This window comes from Phalacrocorax carbo, chromosome 3 (assembly GCF_963921805.1).
Source record: "Phalacrocorax carbo chromosome 3, bPhaCar2.1, whole genome shotgun sequence".
NCBI classification, from domain to species: Eukaryota; Metazoa; Chordata; class Aves; order Suliformes; family Phalacrocoracidae; genus Phalacrocorax; species Phalacrocorax carbo.
This window is the reverse complement of record NC_087515.1, coordinates 74,896,532-74,916,453: the sequence shown is the minus strand read 5'-3', so window position 1 is coordinate 74,916,453 and position 19,922 is coordinate 74,896,532. Positions and strand designations below refer to the sequence as shown.

The 19,922-nt window shown below is 38.4% G+C and overlaps 1 protein-coding gene across 2 annotated transcripts; it reads left to right on the top strand.

Moving 5' to 3' along the window:
* The first annotated feature begins 3 nt into the window (after window positions 1–3).
* KPNA5 (karyopherin subunit alpha 5) lies at window positions 4–19,396 on the top strand. 2 transcript variants are annotated; one of them, XM_064447412.1, is made up of 14 exons: window positions 4–148; window positions 2,308–2,441; window positions 4,721–4,822; window positions 4,905–5,004; window positions 5,800–5,894; window positions 6,817–6,948; window positions 8,338–8,426; window positions 9,379–9,478; window positions 11,129–11,292; window positions 12,395–12,473; window positions 13,337–13,462; window positions 14,590–14,717; window positions 15,736–15,914; window positions 18,729–19,396. In XM_064447412.1, exons 1-14 carry the CDS (start codon window positions 145–147, stop codon window positions 18,914–18,916), a joined length of 1,620 nt encoding a protein of 539 aa, XP_064303482.1. In that variant the 5' UTR covers window positions 4–144; the 3' UTR covers window positions 18,917–19,396. The 2 variants fall into 2 exon arrangements, with proteins under 2 accessions (XP_064303482.1, XP_064303483.1); XM_064447413.1 differs by lacking the exons at window positions 4–148; window positions 2,308–2,441 and adding an exon at window positions 3,107–3,205.
* Window positions 19,397–19,922: the final 526 nt, after the last annotated feature.

The following is a 19,922-nucleotide window of genomic DNA, read 5'->3' as shown; positions in this document are numbered from 1 at the left end:
GCGGAGGGAACCGCCCCCCGGCCAGTGCGGCGCGCGGCGGGGCGGCGGCCGCCATCTTGAATCGCCGTGCGCTGGCGATCCCGCTCCGCGCTGCGGAGCTGAGCGGGTGTCCTGGAGCGGCGGGCGCCGTGCATCTCCGCTTCGATGGGTAAGAGCGGACGGGCGTGGAGAGCCGGTGGGCAGGGGGAGATGCGCCCTCTCTGGGGCGCGGCGCGGAGCGGTGCCCCTTGCCGTAAGGCTCCCCGGCGCAGGCCGGCGTCGGGGGCGACTGGCAGGAGCCGGGCGTTGCCGCGCAGGGCAGCTCAGTCCCCGTCAGGCGGGGCGGTCGGTGCTGGGACCGGGTCTTCCCGCGCCGTTCTGCGCCGTTTCCTCAGTCGGGGGAGCTGCCGTCCTGCCGCTCCCCGGCTCGGGTGCTGAGGGAGCGGGCTTTCCCACCCTCTCCTCAAGGGACGTGGGCGAGGAGTTTCGCCGGTCCCCCTTCCCCGTCGGGGTGGGTGTCCTCTCGGCCGGGCAGCGCCGGGAAGCCCGTGCAGCCTCCCCGGTCGGGGAAGGGGTGGTGGTACAGCAAGGCGCGGTATTTAGGGAGCCTTATGTAGGCAGGGAGGGAAAAAAGCTATTGCTAGGGTAGGTCTTAGTCTAGGCACAACAAGTGGGCGAGGTGCAGGATGTGGTGGGTAGAGGGATTTAGTGTTAAAACGAGCATAGTTTTGCAGAGCAGAAGCGCAGGCTTCCCTGGATCTCGATGGAGAAGTCGTGAAGCCTGACTAGATCAGGGACTGCCAGACTTTTTGCCCTTATGATGTCTATACCAAACCCCTTGAGGGGGGGTGGAGGGAATGAAGCTATAAATTCATAAGCTTTTCTTTTTGAAAACGGTTTTGATGAGAGCTTCCTCCCAGTTAGGTTTCCACCACTCTTTATTGGGCTGGTGACCTAAACTGGGTTACTTTGAATACACACTTCTCTTGTTTGGATCATTGCTTGGCCTCACAGTTTTGTTGGTACCACTAAATTAGCAAGGCATGAGCGATGAAGGAAGTGATGATGTTCTAGGGCTGGAGAAGCTAAGATGTGTTGTTGGAAAAATGAACTTCTTAAATTGTGTCTCAAAAGTTACATGACAATTACTAAAAACTGTTTTAGATGGTGGCACACTTAGCAGTGTGGTCCAGAGATGGCAGTAGTTTACAAAGGCTGTGTTTGGGTGAAACAGGCTGCTGAGTCCTTGGAGTGTCTTGTTGATGTCAGCCTGAGTCTGCAGACTGTTTTCCTCTCATAGCTTGTGTTTATTGCCTAGCAGTCCTTGGTACTGCTGATACAAAAAAATAAATAGCCTAATCATGGAAGCTGATAGAGAATTGTGCGCAGCTCAAGAACTGTAGTTCGAATATTCTTACGTGTGTTTTCTTGTGGAAGAAATTCAGACAAGTGACAATTCAAGACAATTTGTGTAGAGAATTAAATCATATTTTTGACAGTTATTTCTAAGATTAAGGCTAGAGTTCTAACTTCAGAAACTAGCACCATGCTATTAACAACCTTTTTCAGTCAGTCAGCTTGATCATTTCAGTGACAGAATCATGTTTCATCACTTTTATCTTTTCACAGCTGATATGCCTGAAATGACAGGCAGATTCTAATCCTCTAATCCATCAAAAGAGCTGTTCATTAGAATGGGTCAGTCATTTCGTTAGCTTAAAAGGGAAAAGAATATGTCAGTCTGGGTGCTACTGACCCTTAATTTGTTTTTTTTGCAGAGTTTTTTCTGCATACAGTTTAGAGGGAAATGCAGCATAACCTTTAGATCCCATGTTATGTTTGTGAGATAGGCATCTTAAAAGAAAAAAAAATCAGACAATGCAGTAAGATGTTACATGAAGCAGTAGTTACTGCTGGTTTTCTTCTTATATTTGTCCTTATATTTTAATACATTTAGTGTCACCTTTATGAGAGGAGGAAGCAAGTTCCTTTACTTGTTGGCAGACTCAAAATTTAGCAGTGTAATGTTGGTTTTTGTTTCTCAGTTTGCTCATAAGACCTAGAACTTCTTTATGCAGTAGCTTATGCCCTTTAATGAAGTATCTGGTCCCTGAGATGATCTGTAGTATAATCTGCAGTTTAGAAATGCCTGTCTAGGCAAAGATTTTTCTCTGATTTTTACTGTACCGATTTTTATTGATGAAATGGGTATTGCAAGCAGCTATAGGAATATATAGCTGCTACTGTAGATACTTGTGTAGTACAAGAAACGGCATGTTTGCCTTACAAGGTTTGGTCTTCTGGAGTATTTTTTCTTTTTTATAATAGACAACATGGCAAGTCCCGGTAAAGATAACTTCAGAATGAAAAGCTACAAGAATAATGCACTTAATCCCCAAGAAATGCGCAGACGAAGAGAAGAGGAAGGAATCCAGCTTCGGAAACAGAAAAGGGAAGAGCAGGTAGGTACCTTGGTGAGCTGTTAACTGTTTAGTCCTTGCAAAGCTAAATTCAGGTATGTGAAGGGACTTGAGCAGACTCATCCTGTGTAGCAGAATCCAGAGCTCCAGGCTGCCTGTCGGTTTTCTGTGCGATCTTGGGGAGCACCAGGCACATTCTCAACAGGATCATAAAACAAAAAAGTGAACAGAAGCCCTCTTAAGTCTCGAGGGCACACAGAGGAGAGACCCGTGTCTTAAATTTAATCCTTAATCTAGGTTTAAACATGTAAGACTGGGCTGAAAGGATATGCTGATTTCCGATAAGGATTAGAAACCTCGCATTCTCTCCTAGAGCTTGGGCCAAAGCTGTACTGTTAGAAGGGAGAGGATTATTTTCATCTTTGAAGCCTATTTCAAGTTGTCCAAGAGCTTTTCTGCAGTAACTTAGTAAAGTGGTTACCAGTTAGCGACCCCTGAACTATTATACATAACATTTGCTGTTGTCCTTGTTGAATTTTTAGTGATCAGAGTACATGGAGCATTGTATAATTTAATGGTTTGTGGTAGTTCCTTTTCTAAAAATGTTTAGTAGTTTCTTGCCAGGAAAGTAAGGAATGTAGTTTGTGTTTCTGCTTGGTCTAAAGTGGCTGAATTTGTCTCCTACAACCTAGAGAGTGTCCCAGGCACTGAACTACAGTCTTCTCTGAGGTGGGAATACTTACCCTTCTCCTGGGAAAGTGGTGCTACTGCATGGAAAAAGAATTTAAATTAGTTGGGCCAGAGAGGTAAGAGTAAGATGTAGTATGATGCTGGAGCATTTACCTGTGAATGGGTAACTGCATTCCAGTTCCTGCTGAAAGTTTTCTGTATTTTCTAGAAATAATCCCTAGATAATTTATTAAAATAATGGGTGTTTCCTCTCCCATGCTGACTGTTGTAATAATGAGAATACTGTTATGTTCGCCTTGATCTTAATTTGTTGGACTGGTGGTTTTCAGCTCATGGTGAGCTGGGGAGAACAAGTGTTTGCTGGGAGATGAGACTGCTTTTGCTCCGAAAAAACCTATAACTGGTGGATAGACTGTGATCCTAAACAAAAACAGTTTGTACCTTTCAACCAAGAGCCTCTGTGTCCTTGGTGAGCACTAGAAAGAATGTCTTGTCTTCCAAATGAGGAATGTGGTTGTATCTTGTTTTGTGCCCAGTATAAAAGTGTGCTGAACACTGGAGAGAATGCTTTGGTTTAGGTTCCAGTTTGAAATACAGGTAGATGTAAACATGGAGTTGCTCCTGCAGTTTTGCACAAGTACAGTAGCAGAATTCTAGCTGTCTACAGACACGTAAAGGACCAAACCTTCAGGTTTTAGTACGAGGTTTCATTATTATGGTTACAGGTGAAATCTTAAGTTAGTGAACTGAGATTCTAACATTTATTTTTAAAGATACTAACGTAATATTCTTAGAATTGTTAATTACAGTAGATATAAGTGTTGTACAGGATTAAAGCTAAAAAATTAGGTTTGGTTTCTAGAAGAAAACAGGCTAATGTGAATGTTTGGCTTGAATACTAGAAAATGAAGAGGCAGTCATTAAACACTACAGTGCAGGTATGTGCTTTGAGCATAGGCAGTGCATGTAGCCAATCTTAAAGCAATTTTTTGAAGTAGTGACTGTTTGATGTTACATAATTTGAAAGTTCACCTTGAAGCTACACCATTTTTTCTCCAACTATATTAAAATTATCTTATTGTTTTAATCTTTCTGCAACTGAATATTAAATATAGGTGCTATTTAATTGACATGCGAAGAAAGTACACAGATCTTAGACCTTTTGTTGGAGAGAGGAATGGGGTGTGCTGAAGCAAACACAAACATCAGCTCTGTGTTGATGACTTTAGCTTATAAACTAAAAAAGGAGAAAGTAGCTTGTAGACTACTGTTTCCTGCTTAAAAACAAATGCTAATTATGAGGGGTAGAAGAGTGAAAGTATAAAGATCTGTATCTTCTTTTTTTTACATGTGGAAAAATTTATGGATCTTTGCTAATTAAAGAGAACTTCCATTCTTAAGTGTCTCTGAAGTGTTGCAGTGCAGTTTGTCAAGATACAGATGTAGTAGCGTGTTTCTCCTTTATGCTCTTTAAACTTTTCAGGTAGTATTTCATTTGCGTGGATGAGTAGGAAGGTGAGTAATTGAAATATTTTGAATAGTATTGGTGAAAGCATTTCTCCAAGTGTATGTCATCAGTACCTGCTCTATGCCGAGTTCTGATGTCTCCCAAAAATTTCTTCTCTGTTTAGCTGTTCAAACGCCGAAATGTTTCTCTCCCGGGAAATGAAGAATCTATGGTAGAAAGTCCAATCCAGGATCCTGATGTCAGCTCTACTGTACCTATTCCAGAGGTAATTACTTTAGAGTGTGCTTAGAATGTTATCTGTTAATGTGCATAGTACCAGACATAAGAAATCTTCCTTTCATTTTTAGGAAGAAGTTATTACAGTAGATATGGTACAGATGATTTTCTCAGATGATCCTGATCAGCAACTCACAGCAACTCAGAAGTTCAGAAAATTGCTATCTAAAGGTACATAACCATTGCCTGGTTTTATTTTTTGTTCCTTCTGTGTCCGTTATGAATTTTTGTCACTGAGAGTTGGTTAACATTTAGTTTTGTTTTACTTTAAAATAGAGCTTGCTGAAACTTCTAGTTCTGTTTATAGAGAAACCATGCCAAATCTATTCCGACCTAATGGCTAAATACAGAAAGCTTCATTATTCTAACGTTAAGTCTTTCAGGCAAAGTAACAAAAGCAAGGATATTTTGATTGAAGTGTTCAGGGCAGTAATTAAATGCACACTAACATTACTTACAGTACTTGTTGCAGTGATTCAATTTCTGACTCTTGTTCTGTATTTGAGGGGAGAAAAATTATATGGCTGCCAACGAACAGTTGTAACTTGTTTTTGTTGAGACTGCAAGACATGCAGTCTACACACACCAGCAGTAATTTAATAGCATGATAGGTAAAGGTATGCTTGGTCATTTAAAATAGTATCTAATCATAATTGCTCTTCCACTGACCTGAGCTACTGATTGAGGGAGTAGTGTTTTGAAACGAGTTACTAACATGCCAATGGATAATAGTATGCATTACTACTATTATACGTAACAGGGTGTTTACTAAATTGTAGCACTTCATGGAGATGATCCTGCAGTCTTCTAACGACAAAAGTTTAGCTCCTTCGAGGTTAAAATGATTGAATGCTGAAAATTATGATAGCAGAGAATCACACTCATGTTTTGTGTCATACTGAAAAAGTAATTTCTTTGGTCTATTTTGGTTCAACTTATACAAATATGTTTGGTTTTATACCCTAGAGCCTAATCCACCTATAGACGAAGTCATACAAAAACCAGGAGTAGTACAGAGATTTGTGAAATTTCTAGAGCGGAATGAGAATTACACTCTGCAGGTGAGTTTGGCTGGTGCAAGTGAATTTGGCTGGTCCTGATTAGGGGTTTGGAATGGGATTAGAAACCCCCCAAAACAGCTTTGGGAGGCATGTGAATTTTTTTGTTTGTTTGTGTTATAACCAAATTTAATGATTTATAACCACGAAAGCAGTAAATTTTAGTTGTCTAAAACGTAAGTTATTATCACTGAAGCTGTGACGTGACTCTCGTGAATTTCATAGTAGTCTTCATAGTATGTGTATATATATATATGTTTATATGTATACACACACACTGTAATATAGTATGAATACACAACCATGTATTCAGCCGGTCAAATACATGGGTGTTGAAGGCACAATGTGTTCAAGGGAGTTTCCAGAGTGGTATATTAAGTTCATGAGCACTGAAGCGTGAGCAGAATCTGTTTTGTGTTGAGTATATTGTAGTACTTTTCAGCTGAAATCTTAGGAAAAAAAGAAAAAGATGTAGGAAACTGAAAGGCTTGTATGAAACCCTTTCAGAAAAATCTTTGAAAAATATGTAACTAACAGCAGGAGTAACTAGTTCTGTCTACTTGTGGTAGCCTGTGGAATGGCACTTAGGCCTTGTGTACATTGGTATTGGAAGAATTAACTTAACACAGAGTAAATGGAAAGGATTTGTGCTAGTTAGTAGAGATTTAAAAATCTTCCTTATGGTTAGTGCAGCAAGCTGAAACCCAAAAAATAATCTAGATACTGAAGGTGCTTATTAAATAAAGATTTTGTCAATGCCAATTATTTTATTGTATAAAAAGTACAATAACAGTAATAATGGTATTTCAGTGGAAGGGAAAAAAAGTTAGAAAATTAACTTCTGCAACTCTTACATCAACCTGTTTTTCACTAATTTAAGCTTTACTGCTGAGTGGTTTAATGTGGTCTTTGTGCTCCTCAACAGTTTGAAGCAGCTTGGGCTTTGACAAACATAGCATCTGGAACTTTTCTGCACACCAAAGTTGTAATTGAAACTGGAGCTGTTCCAATTTTTATTAAGTTGCTTAGTTCAGAACATGAAGATGTACAGGAGCAGGTAAATGTTTTCTTGGGGTGCTTTATAACTACTTGAAATTAATTTATTAGTGTCTTCTGGATGGGTGGGAGGTTAGTTAGAGAGGTTTTGAGCCCTATTTGCCTGCTAGCCCATTGATCTGGTGCCAGGAAGATAAAAATTTACCTTCAGTGTATTTTTTCTGTCATGTTTTTTTTTCCTCTGATTCTTTCAGGTTTCTTTGAACCTGTTTTTTATTTCATGTTATCAAGTAATTTGAAGAAAGCATCTCATTTCTGTTGTGGCATTTATGGGTGGACAGGATCTGTAACATCATAATAGAAAGAATATAGTGGAAAACAATGGGTTACTTTTCACTAAATTATCTTGCAACTTAATTTCTTATATGCTTCTGCTCTTCCATCTTATGTTAAAGTCTTCATTTACATCTTCCTGAACTTTGAGGATTTTTTTTGGTTTGTTTTGGGTTTTTTTTGAAGAGAGGTTGCAATTTCACAGAATCACAGAATGGTAGGGGTTGGAAGGGACCTCTGGAGATCATCTCGTTCAACCCCCTGCTTGGGCAGATACACCTAGAGCAGGGTAACAGGACCATGTCCAGGTGGGTTTTAAATGTCTCCAGAGAAGGAGACTTCACAACCTCTCTGGGCAGCCTGTGCCACTGCTCTGTTGCCCTCACAGTAAAGAAGTGTTTTCTCATACTTAAGTGGAACTTTCTGTGTTCCAACTTGTGCCCATTGCCCCTTGTCCTGTTGTTGGGCACCACTGAAAGGGGTCCAGTCCCATCCTCTTGACGCCCACCCTTTAGATATTTATAAGCATTGATGAGATCCCCCCTCAGTCTTCTCCAGGCTGAACAAACCCAAGCCTTTCACCCTTTCCTCATAAGGGAGATGCTCCAGTCCCCTGATCATCTTGTTAGCTCTCCGCTGGACTCTCTCCAGTAGTTCCCTGTCCTTCTTAAACTGGGGGGCCCAAAACTGGACAGAGTACTTTACTAGCTTTTATTTAGCATGTTTGAAAGTTTGTATGGTGAAAGTTCGTGATTTAACTTTTTTATTCCTCGTACGTTGTTTGCAACTTTGAGCCAGTTTAATTGAATCTGTTAACTGTAGTGAGCAAATGTAACTATTGAAAAGAGCGTGTGTATTCTTTTTATTGACAAGCACATGAATCAACTTATTTTCATAACAGAATACTTTCTTGCCTTGAAAGGATGACTTCAAGTGTAGGTAACTGACTTTATGTGAGTTCCCAAAAAATGGAGTACAGAAATCAGTAGTGATCTGAAATTTTATATTTGGAACGATATTGCGCTTTTGCTTCTATAATAGTTGCTGTAAAATATATAGATGATCTGTAAAAGTTTGCAAGCATGTATAAATTCACTTGGATGCTCTGATTTTTAAGGCAGTGTGGGCTCTTGGCAACATTGCTGGTGATAATGCAGAATGCAGAGACTTTGTTTTAAACTGTGGAATATTACCACCCCTCCTGGAGTAAGTATTGTAAATTAAAATTGCAACTATAGTATATAGGTATAGATAACTGTAAACTTCAACTTAAAATTTGAAAAGTATATAGGCTTTTTGCAAAATTGAGAATGTTTCTTTTTTTATTATATTGCTGTGACTCTCATGTTTTGGGTTACCAGAGCTTCATGCATATCTTTAATTAGTCCATGACTGGAAACTTTCCAGTGTTTGCAAATGGAGAGAATTGTTATTCCACAGACATGAAATTTCTGTATTGTGCAGAACTCTGCTGCCAGGGTTCTGGATATATACGGTGGGAGAGATGGTTTAATTCACATTTGTAAGATACACACATTTGTATTTTACAAAAAATACACACACAAACACATTTGTAAAATATCTTAAAATAATAGAGGAGAATGTGATTACCTTCCTCGAGGATTTAAAGGATTAATGGTTTTAGACGTTTTGGTACGTATCTGAAAGCGAACCTGATTTTTCAGGTATTGAATCTTTTGCATTCTATTTGGCAAAAGCAGTATAGTGTTAATTTTTTTAGAAGATCTTTTCAATTCTAACTTTTTATGGAACTATTGTTATTAATTGCATTCTGTGAATGAAAACATAAAAGTTAATTCAAGGGAGGGTTGCATCTCGTAGCCCCTTCTGAAGACCCTCTGAAAAGATTTGTTGAGTGATTGATGAGATGAGTGATTTTTCATATGAGCAATGGTTTACTTTTATATGCATTTACATGATTTGGGAATGAGATGTCCACGCAAAACAATCTATTCAGATTCACTTGATTCTAAGAAAATATTTGCAGCATGTCAGCTACAAAGAGATTTAAAGTAGTGCCCAATAATAGGATTGGTTTTTTTCCTGATTTGAGATACAGTTGTTGATAATAGACACAAAAAGACTTCCTTTTCAATGAGAAATTATTATTTTTATTATTGTTGATTCTCTTTGACAGACTGTTAACAAATTCCAATCGTCTTACAACAACTAGAAACGCAGTCTGGGCTCTCTCGAATCTCTGTAGAGGAAAGAACCCTCCTCCAGACTTCAGTAAGGTATAATAAAGTACTCATTTTGAGAAATCAGAAAGCTGAAGAAGACTTAGGTTTGTAATATGTTATAACACATAGAATCTTTGAATCTGGAGATAGACTCAATTTTACCTTTTCAATGTTATCACAGTGTCTTGTCCATCTGGTATCTGCAAAAAATCATCTACTTTGACACCTATCAGCAATAAAATTAAATTACTTTAAAACTTGACATTGTAGTTAGTTGGATGTAAATAGTCATTCGCTGGTGTGAAATGATGGGCAAATAATACATTCAGCACTAAAACCCTTGGGGCTGTATTTTCTCCAGATCTGCTTTGGAGGATGTGTGTTACAATTGAAGCTTTTCTATTTTTTTATTTTTATTTTATGGTGGTGAGTGCATACTGCAGGAATAAAATTTTGAGTTTTCTGCTCTGTTGGATGCGGTTAAATCGGACTATGATGACAGAGGTGATTTGCCTGTATGCTCTCCCCTTCACTTCCTCCTCTCTCCAGCATGTGGTTGTAAAGACAGTAAGACTGTAGAGGCTAGCAGGAGTATTAGCTCCTTATTTTCACTATGAAATTAATTTCTGTTAAGGTTAATGACATTAAAAGATTTAAAAAATTGAACTTTGAATATTCTGGTAGAAGAGACAGGTTAAATTATCATTAAAGATAATCTGGAGAGAATTTACATGTCTTGAAGCTTACCTCATGAGGTAGTAATTATTGTCATTGCTACTTAATAATTCGTGGAGAGACATTAACAGAAAGGGGGGATTTCTGATGTCAATTAATCAACCACCTTACAGTTGCTCTGCCCAAGCTACATCCTGTGGTAGTGTTTTGTTCTGTTAGTAGAAAACCAACAAGCTTTCTTGCTGCTTAAACGCTTAACTTCATTGGAAATGGATGCCCTGTAGGCAGCTGCCAATAAGAATAGCTCTTTCGCTTTTTGCCCTTTGCAATAGCACCAGTTGGACACATAAAGGAGACTGAACTGCATCACCGATGTAAGATAAATAGTTAAGTTCTACAAAGAATATGGCATTCCCAAACTGTACAGCTGAAACCTGGCAGGTTCCAGGTGGTGTTAAGACGGCCTAGTTCATTTGGCCCTGTCTGTGTGGAACCTGTGAGAGATTAACGCCAGAGACTACAGCTGCAGTGAGAACTGAAGTCAGCTGTTGCTTGTTTGATTTGGTTCAGTGAATGCTGAGCCCTCTGTGAATTGCTCTGAGTTTCTTTATGGTAAAGCAATTATAAATTGGTCATTACAAATAACCTCCAGTACTCCTACAAAGACAGCAATATCCAAAAATGTTACTACTTTGAAATCGTGTTCCCTGAGTGATTCAAAAAAGTATCAGCTGTTCCTGATCATCTGGTTACCTGTAAAAACAGATAGCTTTTGTTTAAGCTGGACAGTTGTATACCCAGTGTAGTATCTCTAAATAAATAGGCTGTGAACCAGAATTTATCCAAGTTGCCAGTTTGAATTGGAGGTCTAGTTTAATCAGGAAGTATCCCACCTACGTTCTGGTTCATTAATGAGCTCGTGTGCTTTGGCAGTAAATAGTTTTCCACCTTTATGTCTTTGCAGAATGTTCTTTGAAACTTGAAAAATACGAAACACCTAATTTTAGGCAATATTTTTCTTTAACCTAGGTTGCTCCTTGCTTAAACGTTTTATCAAGACTGTTGTTTAGCAGTGACCCGGATGTGTTAGCAGATGCTTGCTGGGCCCTCTCTTACCTTTCAGATGGTCCCAATGATAAAATTCAAGCTGTTATTGATTCTGGAGTGTGTCGGAGATTGGTAGAGCTGCTTATGTAAGTCTTCACCAAATAAATGTCTTGCAGCGCTGTTAATATTAACGAGTTCAGATTGAGTTGTTTGTTCTCACCTCAAGTCTGATTTATTTAGTGAGAAGTGATGAACGTGAATTCAGTCTGAAACCTTTTAAGTTGCTTGCTAGGTTGCTTGGCTTCTGGGATCTTTTTCCTGAGATTGACAGTGAAAAAAAGTTTTCTCCAAAGTATTCCTTTATATTATTTAAAATGTAATGTAGGATTTCATTTACATGGAGGAATAGGAAGTTGAAGACTGAAGCTAAGCTTCAGTTGTAAATTAATTTCTAAGCTTATTTTTTTTTCATTTCACTGTTATATTTTGTTTTCTTACCTTTCTAGGAGGTGTCGTTGCAATACAGGCCGTTCTTGGACTCACGAAGTCCAGAAGCGGGCTTGTGCCACTTTTGAACTGTTTCAGTATACTTGGTTTATGGTTCATTATTTTCCTAGAAAGGGAGACTAAATCCCTGTGTTCACATGGGAACTGCAGAGTAGGTCAGGGATAGTAGCTCCCAGCACTGACAGCTCAGCACCGTTCCCTGTGAAAAGCTCATTTATATTGCTTTCAGGAGAGAACGAGGTTGCTTTCTCTTCTGTAGAAGCTTTAGGACAACCAAGTAGACTTCCTTCCCCCACACCTCAGGCAGTTGAATATGGGGATATGGGCTTCATGTACTGGCTTTGAGGGTTGTTGACTTACGAAAGGGGAAAGTTCACTTAAAAGGGGGGGCTGCTAAGTTTTAGTAGACAGCTAATAGCACCCCTTTTGTTTCTGTGTCTATTAAATGACACAGGTTCCGGTACTATATTTAATAATACTTGAGCTGGGTGAAATGAATGTGCTGGAGAGAGAAATTGCTCTAAGTTGTGTTGTTCCATAGAGATGCCCTTTCCTTGGATCAGCAATTCAGTTGTGGGCTTGCAGTTGTCAAATCTTGCTCAACAGGGGGAAAGTGTAAGAAGTGATGCAGTGTTTGCTATAACTAAAAATTTAGCACCTGAAGTAAGCTATTGTTCACTGAAAATGCAAAGTTCTACTGTAACACTTGGTAATATCAAGCTATTTAATGTTTGTCTCCAGGCATAATGATTACAAGGTGGTATCCCCTGCATTAAGAGCAGTTGGAAATATTGTTACTGGGGATGATATCCAAACACAGGTAAGACTAGTCGATTGAAGAAAAATGAATTGGCAGGACAGAATTTTGCGAAATTGTGACAAAATACACATCCAGTACAGGTATCTGCGTATGTCAGTGAAAGAGTCTCTGTACAGATATATATTGTTAATTTGACAGTTTAGGCTGCTATTTTAAACATTAAATTACTGCAAGAAAGAACACGTTATTACATCACTGTATGTAGTGGATTGTTTCATTCCTGTATGGAATGGCTTCCTATTTACAATGAAAGTAACTTCTTTTTTTTTTTTCCTCTTTAGTGGGGGTTCAATTATTTATTATTGTTTTAATTACTTTTTAACTTTAGGCAATGGAATTGAGTTTGAAGCAATGCAGGAGATACTAAGACAGGTCCTGCTTCAGAGGAAACTGTGTCTAAAGGCTGACAGAACTAGTGTAAAGGGAAAATAAGGAAATAAGTTAATTATGTAATTTGTTGTGTGCTCCATAGGAGAGGATTTTGCTAAGGGATTAAATAGAAATTATCGGGGAAAAAAAAATCTTAAATGCCCCCCCCCCCAATTAATAAATAACTATACAAATTAGATACACACTTCTCAGTTATTCTCAAGTTATTCATATTCTAGCCATAAGCAGCCTTATTTAGTCTTGCTATTGTCTGTCCTCTTGTCTGAACTGAATTGAGGGCAGATTCTTTGAAACTGCTGGATTCTCTATTCACATACTACAGCATTGAACACTTTAATTTTGCAGGATGTTATCTCTGATACTTTGTATAAAATAAATGTGTTGCAAAATCTTCTTTCAAAGTCATCTGTAAGGTGCTTTCATATATATATGTATATTGCACAACCCAATTTTCAATTCTCAAATTATTTTAGGTGATTCTAAACTGCTCTGCATTACCCTGTCTCTTGCACTTGCTTAGTAGTCCCAAGGAATCTATTCGAAAAGAAGCGTGCTGGACTGTTTCTAACATTACTGCAGGAAACAGAGCTCAGATTCAGGTAAAGCCTGTATATTTGTTACTTGGTTGGTTTTGTTTCCATTCTACTACTTCACTTGATTTTCCTTCATGAGGAGAAATAAGTAGATACTACATTGAGTCTGCATTATGTTTTTTAGGGAAAATTATAGACAGTTAGGACTAACTTATTTGTTCTAAATTTTGAAAGGTTATTATAAATAACTTCATAAAATACTTTAGTACAATTCATGACAGCTATTTTTAGAGAAACTGATTCATTTCTCTCAAAGGGATTTGGTTGATGCTTATAAAACATTTAAAGGATACTTAACTTATTCTCTTAGATCTGATATCAACTGTTATTTTTCCCTGTGGGAGCATCATCTACTGGTATACTCTCTTTAGATTTGTTATGAATTGAAATATACATGTTGAAATAATACGCCATTTTTCTTCTTTAAAAGTTGAAACAAAACATCTTGCACAAACTAGTCCAGAGAAAAGGGGACGATTTACCAATTCTACATGTTTGGAAATGTTGAACGTTTTGCTTGGATAAAATACCTGCGTGATGTCATCAATACTGAGTTGTATTCTTGTGGGAACTACTAAATCCTGACTATTACTCCAGGTGTCTGGAGTTACCTGAAAATAGGTTTTGTTTGGCAAAAATGAGAATTCTGAATCAAAGTGCAATTTTCAATATGATTTTTATTCCCCTCTAATTCAGTCGGGTGAAAATGTTAGTTTGCAATGTCATTTAGAATATGTAATATAGTCTCCACTTTTATAGACATAGTCTTTCTGTGGAGACTGCAAACCTGGATAAAATGGATAAAATGAAGCTTTGTTCTGAGGCTTGATCTCCTGTTCAAAACCTCAGGTTTAGTGTTGAAATCATATGATTTTCAAACGGGCCTATGCAGTAAGCAGTATTCTGTTCACCAGAGACGGAGAAATCGGCAAAGATGATGCTCTGATGGCTGCTGTAGTGCAGTGTTGGAATAGTTCTGAATGTCAGTTTAGTGTTTCTAGGTAGTGTGGTTGGTGCCACCTAACAAAACATTGTTTGCTTTGATATCAGCAGGCATCACTGACCCTTGTAGCGAAGGGTATTAATGTTCTTTGTGTATACTAAATCTTAATTATTATAACTTCATCTCTTAGGCTGTTATAGATGCAAATATTTTCCCAATATTGATTGAAATTCTTCAAAAAGCTGAATTTCGGACCAGAAAAGAAGCAGCATGGGCCATAACTAATGCAACATCAGGAGGAACCCCTGAACAGATTAGGTAAATTTGTGTATATTACTATTTTCTCTACCGAAGTATCTTTTCTAAGGCATTTTTATTTCTGCAATTGAATCCTGACAAATGTAGCTGTGATATCCTCAACACAACCATAATTCCTTGTAACTCTTTCGACACAGGGACTAAACATGTAGAAGCTCAGAAAAATGAGTGAAGTATATGGAGTAGACTTAACAAATTGACTGATATTGGTCTGTTTCAGTGATGTTACACCTAAAGTTTTCACAGGTTTATCTTCCAGAGTTTATATTATATTGTCAAACACAGTAGATATCTATTTAAGGAAATTTTGGCCCTTTTGACATCCTCAAGGTACTACTGTCTAACTGCAGGATAACTTAAAACCACTAAACAAACTGTGTTTAAGCAACCTTTTGATGCCAGCAAATGTTACCGTCTTCATTTTACGTGCACACTAGAAATGAGGACACAGGTTCTGACTTCCAAAGTTCCTACACAGTTTTGTGCAAAACTGGAAAAAGGAATAGTATATGCAAAATCCCAATATCTTTTTTGTATTTACAGTTATGTCCTTCCTTTTACAGTAGGGAATGCTAATATTGTAATGAGTTGCTAGTGTTTACTGCGTTAGTGTAGAGCAGTGTCCAATGTTCTGATCTGTCTCTAACGTGTTTACTCAATGTTTTTGCCAGTACAAAATTTCAAATGCCTGAGAAAAAGTTATTTTTTAGCAGTAAGCTCTTTTCTATTAAGTTAAACCCATCTGAAGTTCATAAGCAAAAAGGAGTTTAAAAGACTACAGATTCTAAACTCCAGTTAGGAGTATGCGCATTAGATTTTCTCAAAAGGATAATGTAGAATATTTATTCAATTTCAGACTCAGATTTTGTGTTGTGTTTTAGAAATCTTTGTTTCAGCCACTTCTTTTAGCAAAATTAAACACCAATAGTGATAGACAGGCATGTCATAATAAATATGCTGGATTATCAGTCCTTCTTTTTCCCCCCCCATCCCCCTCTGTTTTTCTGCTGTTATAAAGGTATTTGGTAGCACTAGGTTGTACCAAGCCTCTTTGTGACCTCCTGACTGTGATGGATTCAAAAATAGTACAGGTGGCTTTAAATGGACTTGAAAATATTCTGCGTCTTGGAGAACAAGAGTCTAAGCAAAATGGAATGGGCATTAATCCTTATTGTGCCCTTATAGAAGAAGCATATGGTAAGACATTACTTCTTGTAAAACTACATACCTGAACTTCCTTATTTCAGGCTGTAAAAACAAAACCATTGTGAACCATTGGTAGGTACATTTAATATTAGAATTTTTACTTCAAGCATAAGTGGACATGAAAGCATCATAAATTAAGTCATGTAACATCATGGGGGATGGGAAGAGCGGTTAAATGCAGAAAACCTGTGAATAGTTCTGTCTGGTACAGTTTCATTACCAACAGGGATGTGAGATCAGGGTTTGCTTTACTTACTCCCGAAGCCGGATCACTTTTTAGCATAGTAAATATCAGTAACAGCAAAATCAACTTCAGATCATAAAATGAATTAAGTTTGTACTTAATTTGTGAAAGTATTTTCTTCTGTTTTCTCTTAAAAGAGTTGTTGAATTAAACCACGCTTTAAAGGCAGACTGTCAGAACTAAAATGACATTTGTTGAATTTCATGACTAGATGCTTTTGATTTAACAAAATTAATGTTAAACCTGGCTTATAATGAATCTGGCATTATTTATGGAGGGTTACCTTTTTGTAGTTCTGAAAAAACAAAATCGGCAGACATTTGTGTTTCAGAGACTGCTAATAACAGTTCTAGCTGATGACATTATATCTGATTAGATGGTACTAACTTTTCTGTAAAGCAGCCTTGAAATCTGCTTTCTCTGTTAGAGTTTCATTTCTAAAATCAGATGCATACTTGGAGAACTTTGCAATCTAATGTGTAAGAGGAATAAGTACTAAACACTTTAACGGAATTTATTCTGTTCCAGATTTTGCGTCCATTCATAATTACAACCACTGAATGTCTAGGTTCTTTTCTTTACCAATTAAGCGTAGGCTGCTGAAGCTGTAGAGTATAAGTTCAAGTAGGGGAAATGGCTAATTATATCATAGAATCATTTAGGTTGGAAAAGACCTTTAAGATCATCAAGTCCAACTGTTAACCTAGCACTGCCAAGTCCAGCACTAAACTTAGGGTGGACCAAGTTAAACTCAGTGCACTAAACTCAACTAAAGATGTCCCTAAGCATCACACATACGTGCCTTTTAAATACCTTCAGGGATGGTGACTCCACCACTTCCCTGGGCAGCCTGTTCCAGTGCTTGATAACCCTTTTGGTGAAGAAATTTTTCCTAATATCCAATCTAAACCTCCCCTGACACAGCTTGAAGTCATTTTCTCTTGTCCTATCACTTGTTACTTGGGAGAAGAGACCAACACCCACCTCACTACAACCTCCTTTCAGGTAGTTGTAGAGAGTGATAAGGTCTCCCCTCAGCCTCCTCTTCTCCAGGCTAAACAACCCCAGTTCCCTCAGCCGCTCCTCATAAGACTTTTTCTCCAGACCCTTCACCAGCTTCGTTGTCCTTCTCTGGACACGCTCCAGCACCTCAATGCCTTTCCTGTAGTGAGGGGCCCAAAACTGAACACAGCATTTGAGGTGTGGCCTCACCAGTGCTGAGTACAGGGGCACGATCACCTCCCTGCTCCTGCTGGACACACTCTTCCTAATACAAGCCAGGATGCTGTTAGCCTTCTTGGCCACCTGGGCACACTGCTGGCTCATGTTCACCTGGCTGTCAGCCAGCACCCCCAGGTCCTGCTCCGCCCGGCAGCTCTCCAGCCACTCTTCCCCAAGCACATAGCGTTACATGGGGTTGTTGTGACCCAAGTGCAGGACCCGGTACTCGGCCTTGTTAAACCTCATAGAATTGGCCTCAGCCCCTTGATCCTGCCTGTCCAGATCCTTCTGCAGAGCCTTCCTACCCTCAAGCAGATCAACACATCCACCCAGCTTGGTGTCGTTTGCAAATTTACTGAGGGTGTGCTCGATCCCCTCTTCCAGATCATTGATAAAGATACTAAACAGAACTGGTCCCCAACACTGAGCCCTGGTGAACACCACTTGTGACTGGCTGCCAACTGGATTTACCTCCATTGACTACAACTCTTTGGGCCCGGACATCCAGTCAGTTTTTTACCCAGGAAAGAGTACACCTGTCCAAGCCATGAGCAGCCAGTTTCTCCAGGAGAATGCTGTGGGAAATGGTGTCAAAGGATTTACTAAAGTCTAGGTAGACAACATCCACAGCCCCATCACATCACAAACATATCACCTGCATTGCTTTGGCTTATCTAGTCAACAGAAGGGTTTGTATGAGCTCTTTCTAATGCAATTTAAGTGAAAACCGAATTATCTTAAATAGCTAAAAAGGAGTTTTGAATCAACCTAACTGACTGCCAAGCACTTGATTCTGCCAGCAGAGCAGAGGTTATGTCATCTAGCTTGCAGATGATAAGCCTTTGGAAAGATAGTATCCTCAAATCTTAAGATGAAATTTGAAAAAAGATATAAACTGTGCCCAGTGATGACTCCATAATAGGCGATAGAATTTAGAGTTGAGGAAGACTGAAAGAGTTCAAGAAAATAAATTGGGATATTGGAAATTGCTATAGCAAGCGATTTTATGCCATCCTAATTCTGTACAGATTCAATTTCTTTGTAGGCATGGTATATTTCTTTGTAGATACTAAAGCTGCCTCATCCTTCTTAGTTAAATTGATATTATTCTAGCATAGTTTTAAAATTAGTTTGGGCAGCAGAAAACGCTGCAGAAAATGAAGACTAGAAATACCTGGGTTAGGAAATTAAGAATTAGTGACATCGAATGAATTGAGATGATTTGGAATTGCCTTTTTTTTTTTTTATCTAAGAAGTACCACTATACTATAAGCTGTTTCCATTTGAATTCACCATTCATTTAGCAGCTAGATTTTGAAAATGTTTTGTTTCGAATTTAGGACTTGATAAAATTGAATTTCTTCAGAGGCATGAAAACCAGGAGATCTACCAAAAGGCTTTTGAACTCATAGAACATTACTTTGGTGTCGAAGAGGAGGACTCCAGTATTGCACCTCAGGTGGATGAAAGTCAGCAGCAGTTTGTGTTTCAACAGCAGGAGGCTCCAATGGAGGGGTTTCAGCTGTAAATTATTGAAGACAAGCATAAAGTGTAAACACTTGTGGGGTTTGGGGTTTATTTTTTCCACCGAGGTCTTTTCTTTATGGCCAAAGTTAGAGAAAAAGTCAAATATGTTTTGCAGAAATAGATGAAGCAGCTCATGCACTTTTATATATTGTGTTAGATACAACTGTTTTTTGTTTTGTATTTGTGTTTTTCATTATCTCTTATGTACAGAAAACAACTGTGAGTAATCATATCTAAAGTAAAGCATTAAATGTGATTTAACAAGAATTGTTAAGCTAAGACTTGGTAGGAATTTAGGTAGTGGTTCTGAATTTTTCATGTAGTCTCAAACTGCATATCAGCAATACAGTTACTGACAGTTGCATTTTTGGCAGTAGGCTTGACTTGCCCAGTCTCTATCAAAATCTACCTCTTGTATTGAAGCAAAAATATTGCTTCAGAACTAAGGCATGAAATAAAGATGAGCTTGTAAGAAGCTGAATTGGAATGTGAAAAATATTTATTTAAATTGTGAAACTTTTATGCATTAGTTACTTTACAACACACTGTTGGAATTTATTTATAAAATGTATTTAAAGACATACTAGTTATATAATGCTAATTACCTAATATAATATTGAATATATGAAAAAGCTTTTTCTGAATTATGTGAGAAGAGGACTGTTACAGAAGTTTTCAAATTAGAATCAGCAGAGTTTGCTGGTCATTTGATGTTGGCTCTGTAATTAAAGCTGCTAAATGGCATTAAAAGTCAGCCACGAATACAGTACTTTGCAGTGGAAGCAGTTGCTGTAGTTACCCCAAGAATGCTGCGATTATGAATGACACAGGTGGTGATTTGCACAAATCGCCAAGTGGATTGGTCTTGACTGTCTCCTGTCAAAATGTGGTAACACCACTTCAGTGTGAGAAACGTTGCAGTGTTTGCCTTTCTAGTACAGTAGCTTCTTAAAAGTTTAGAGAGTAGGTGTTATTTTTTGACCAAATGTGCAACCGCCACTTGAATG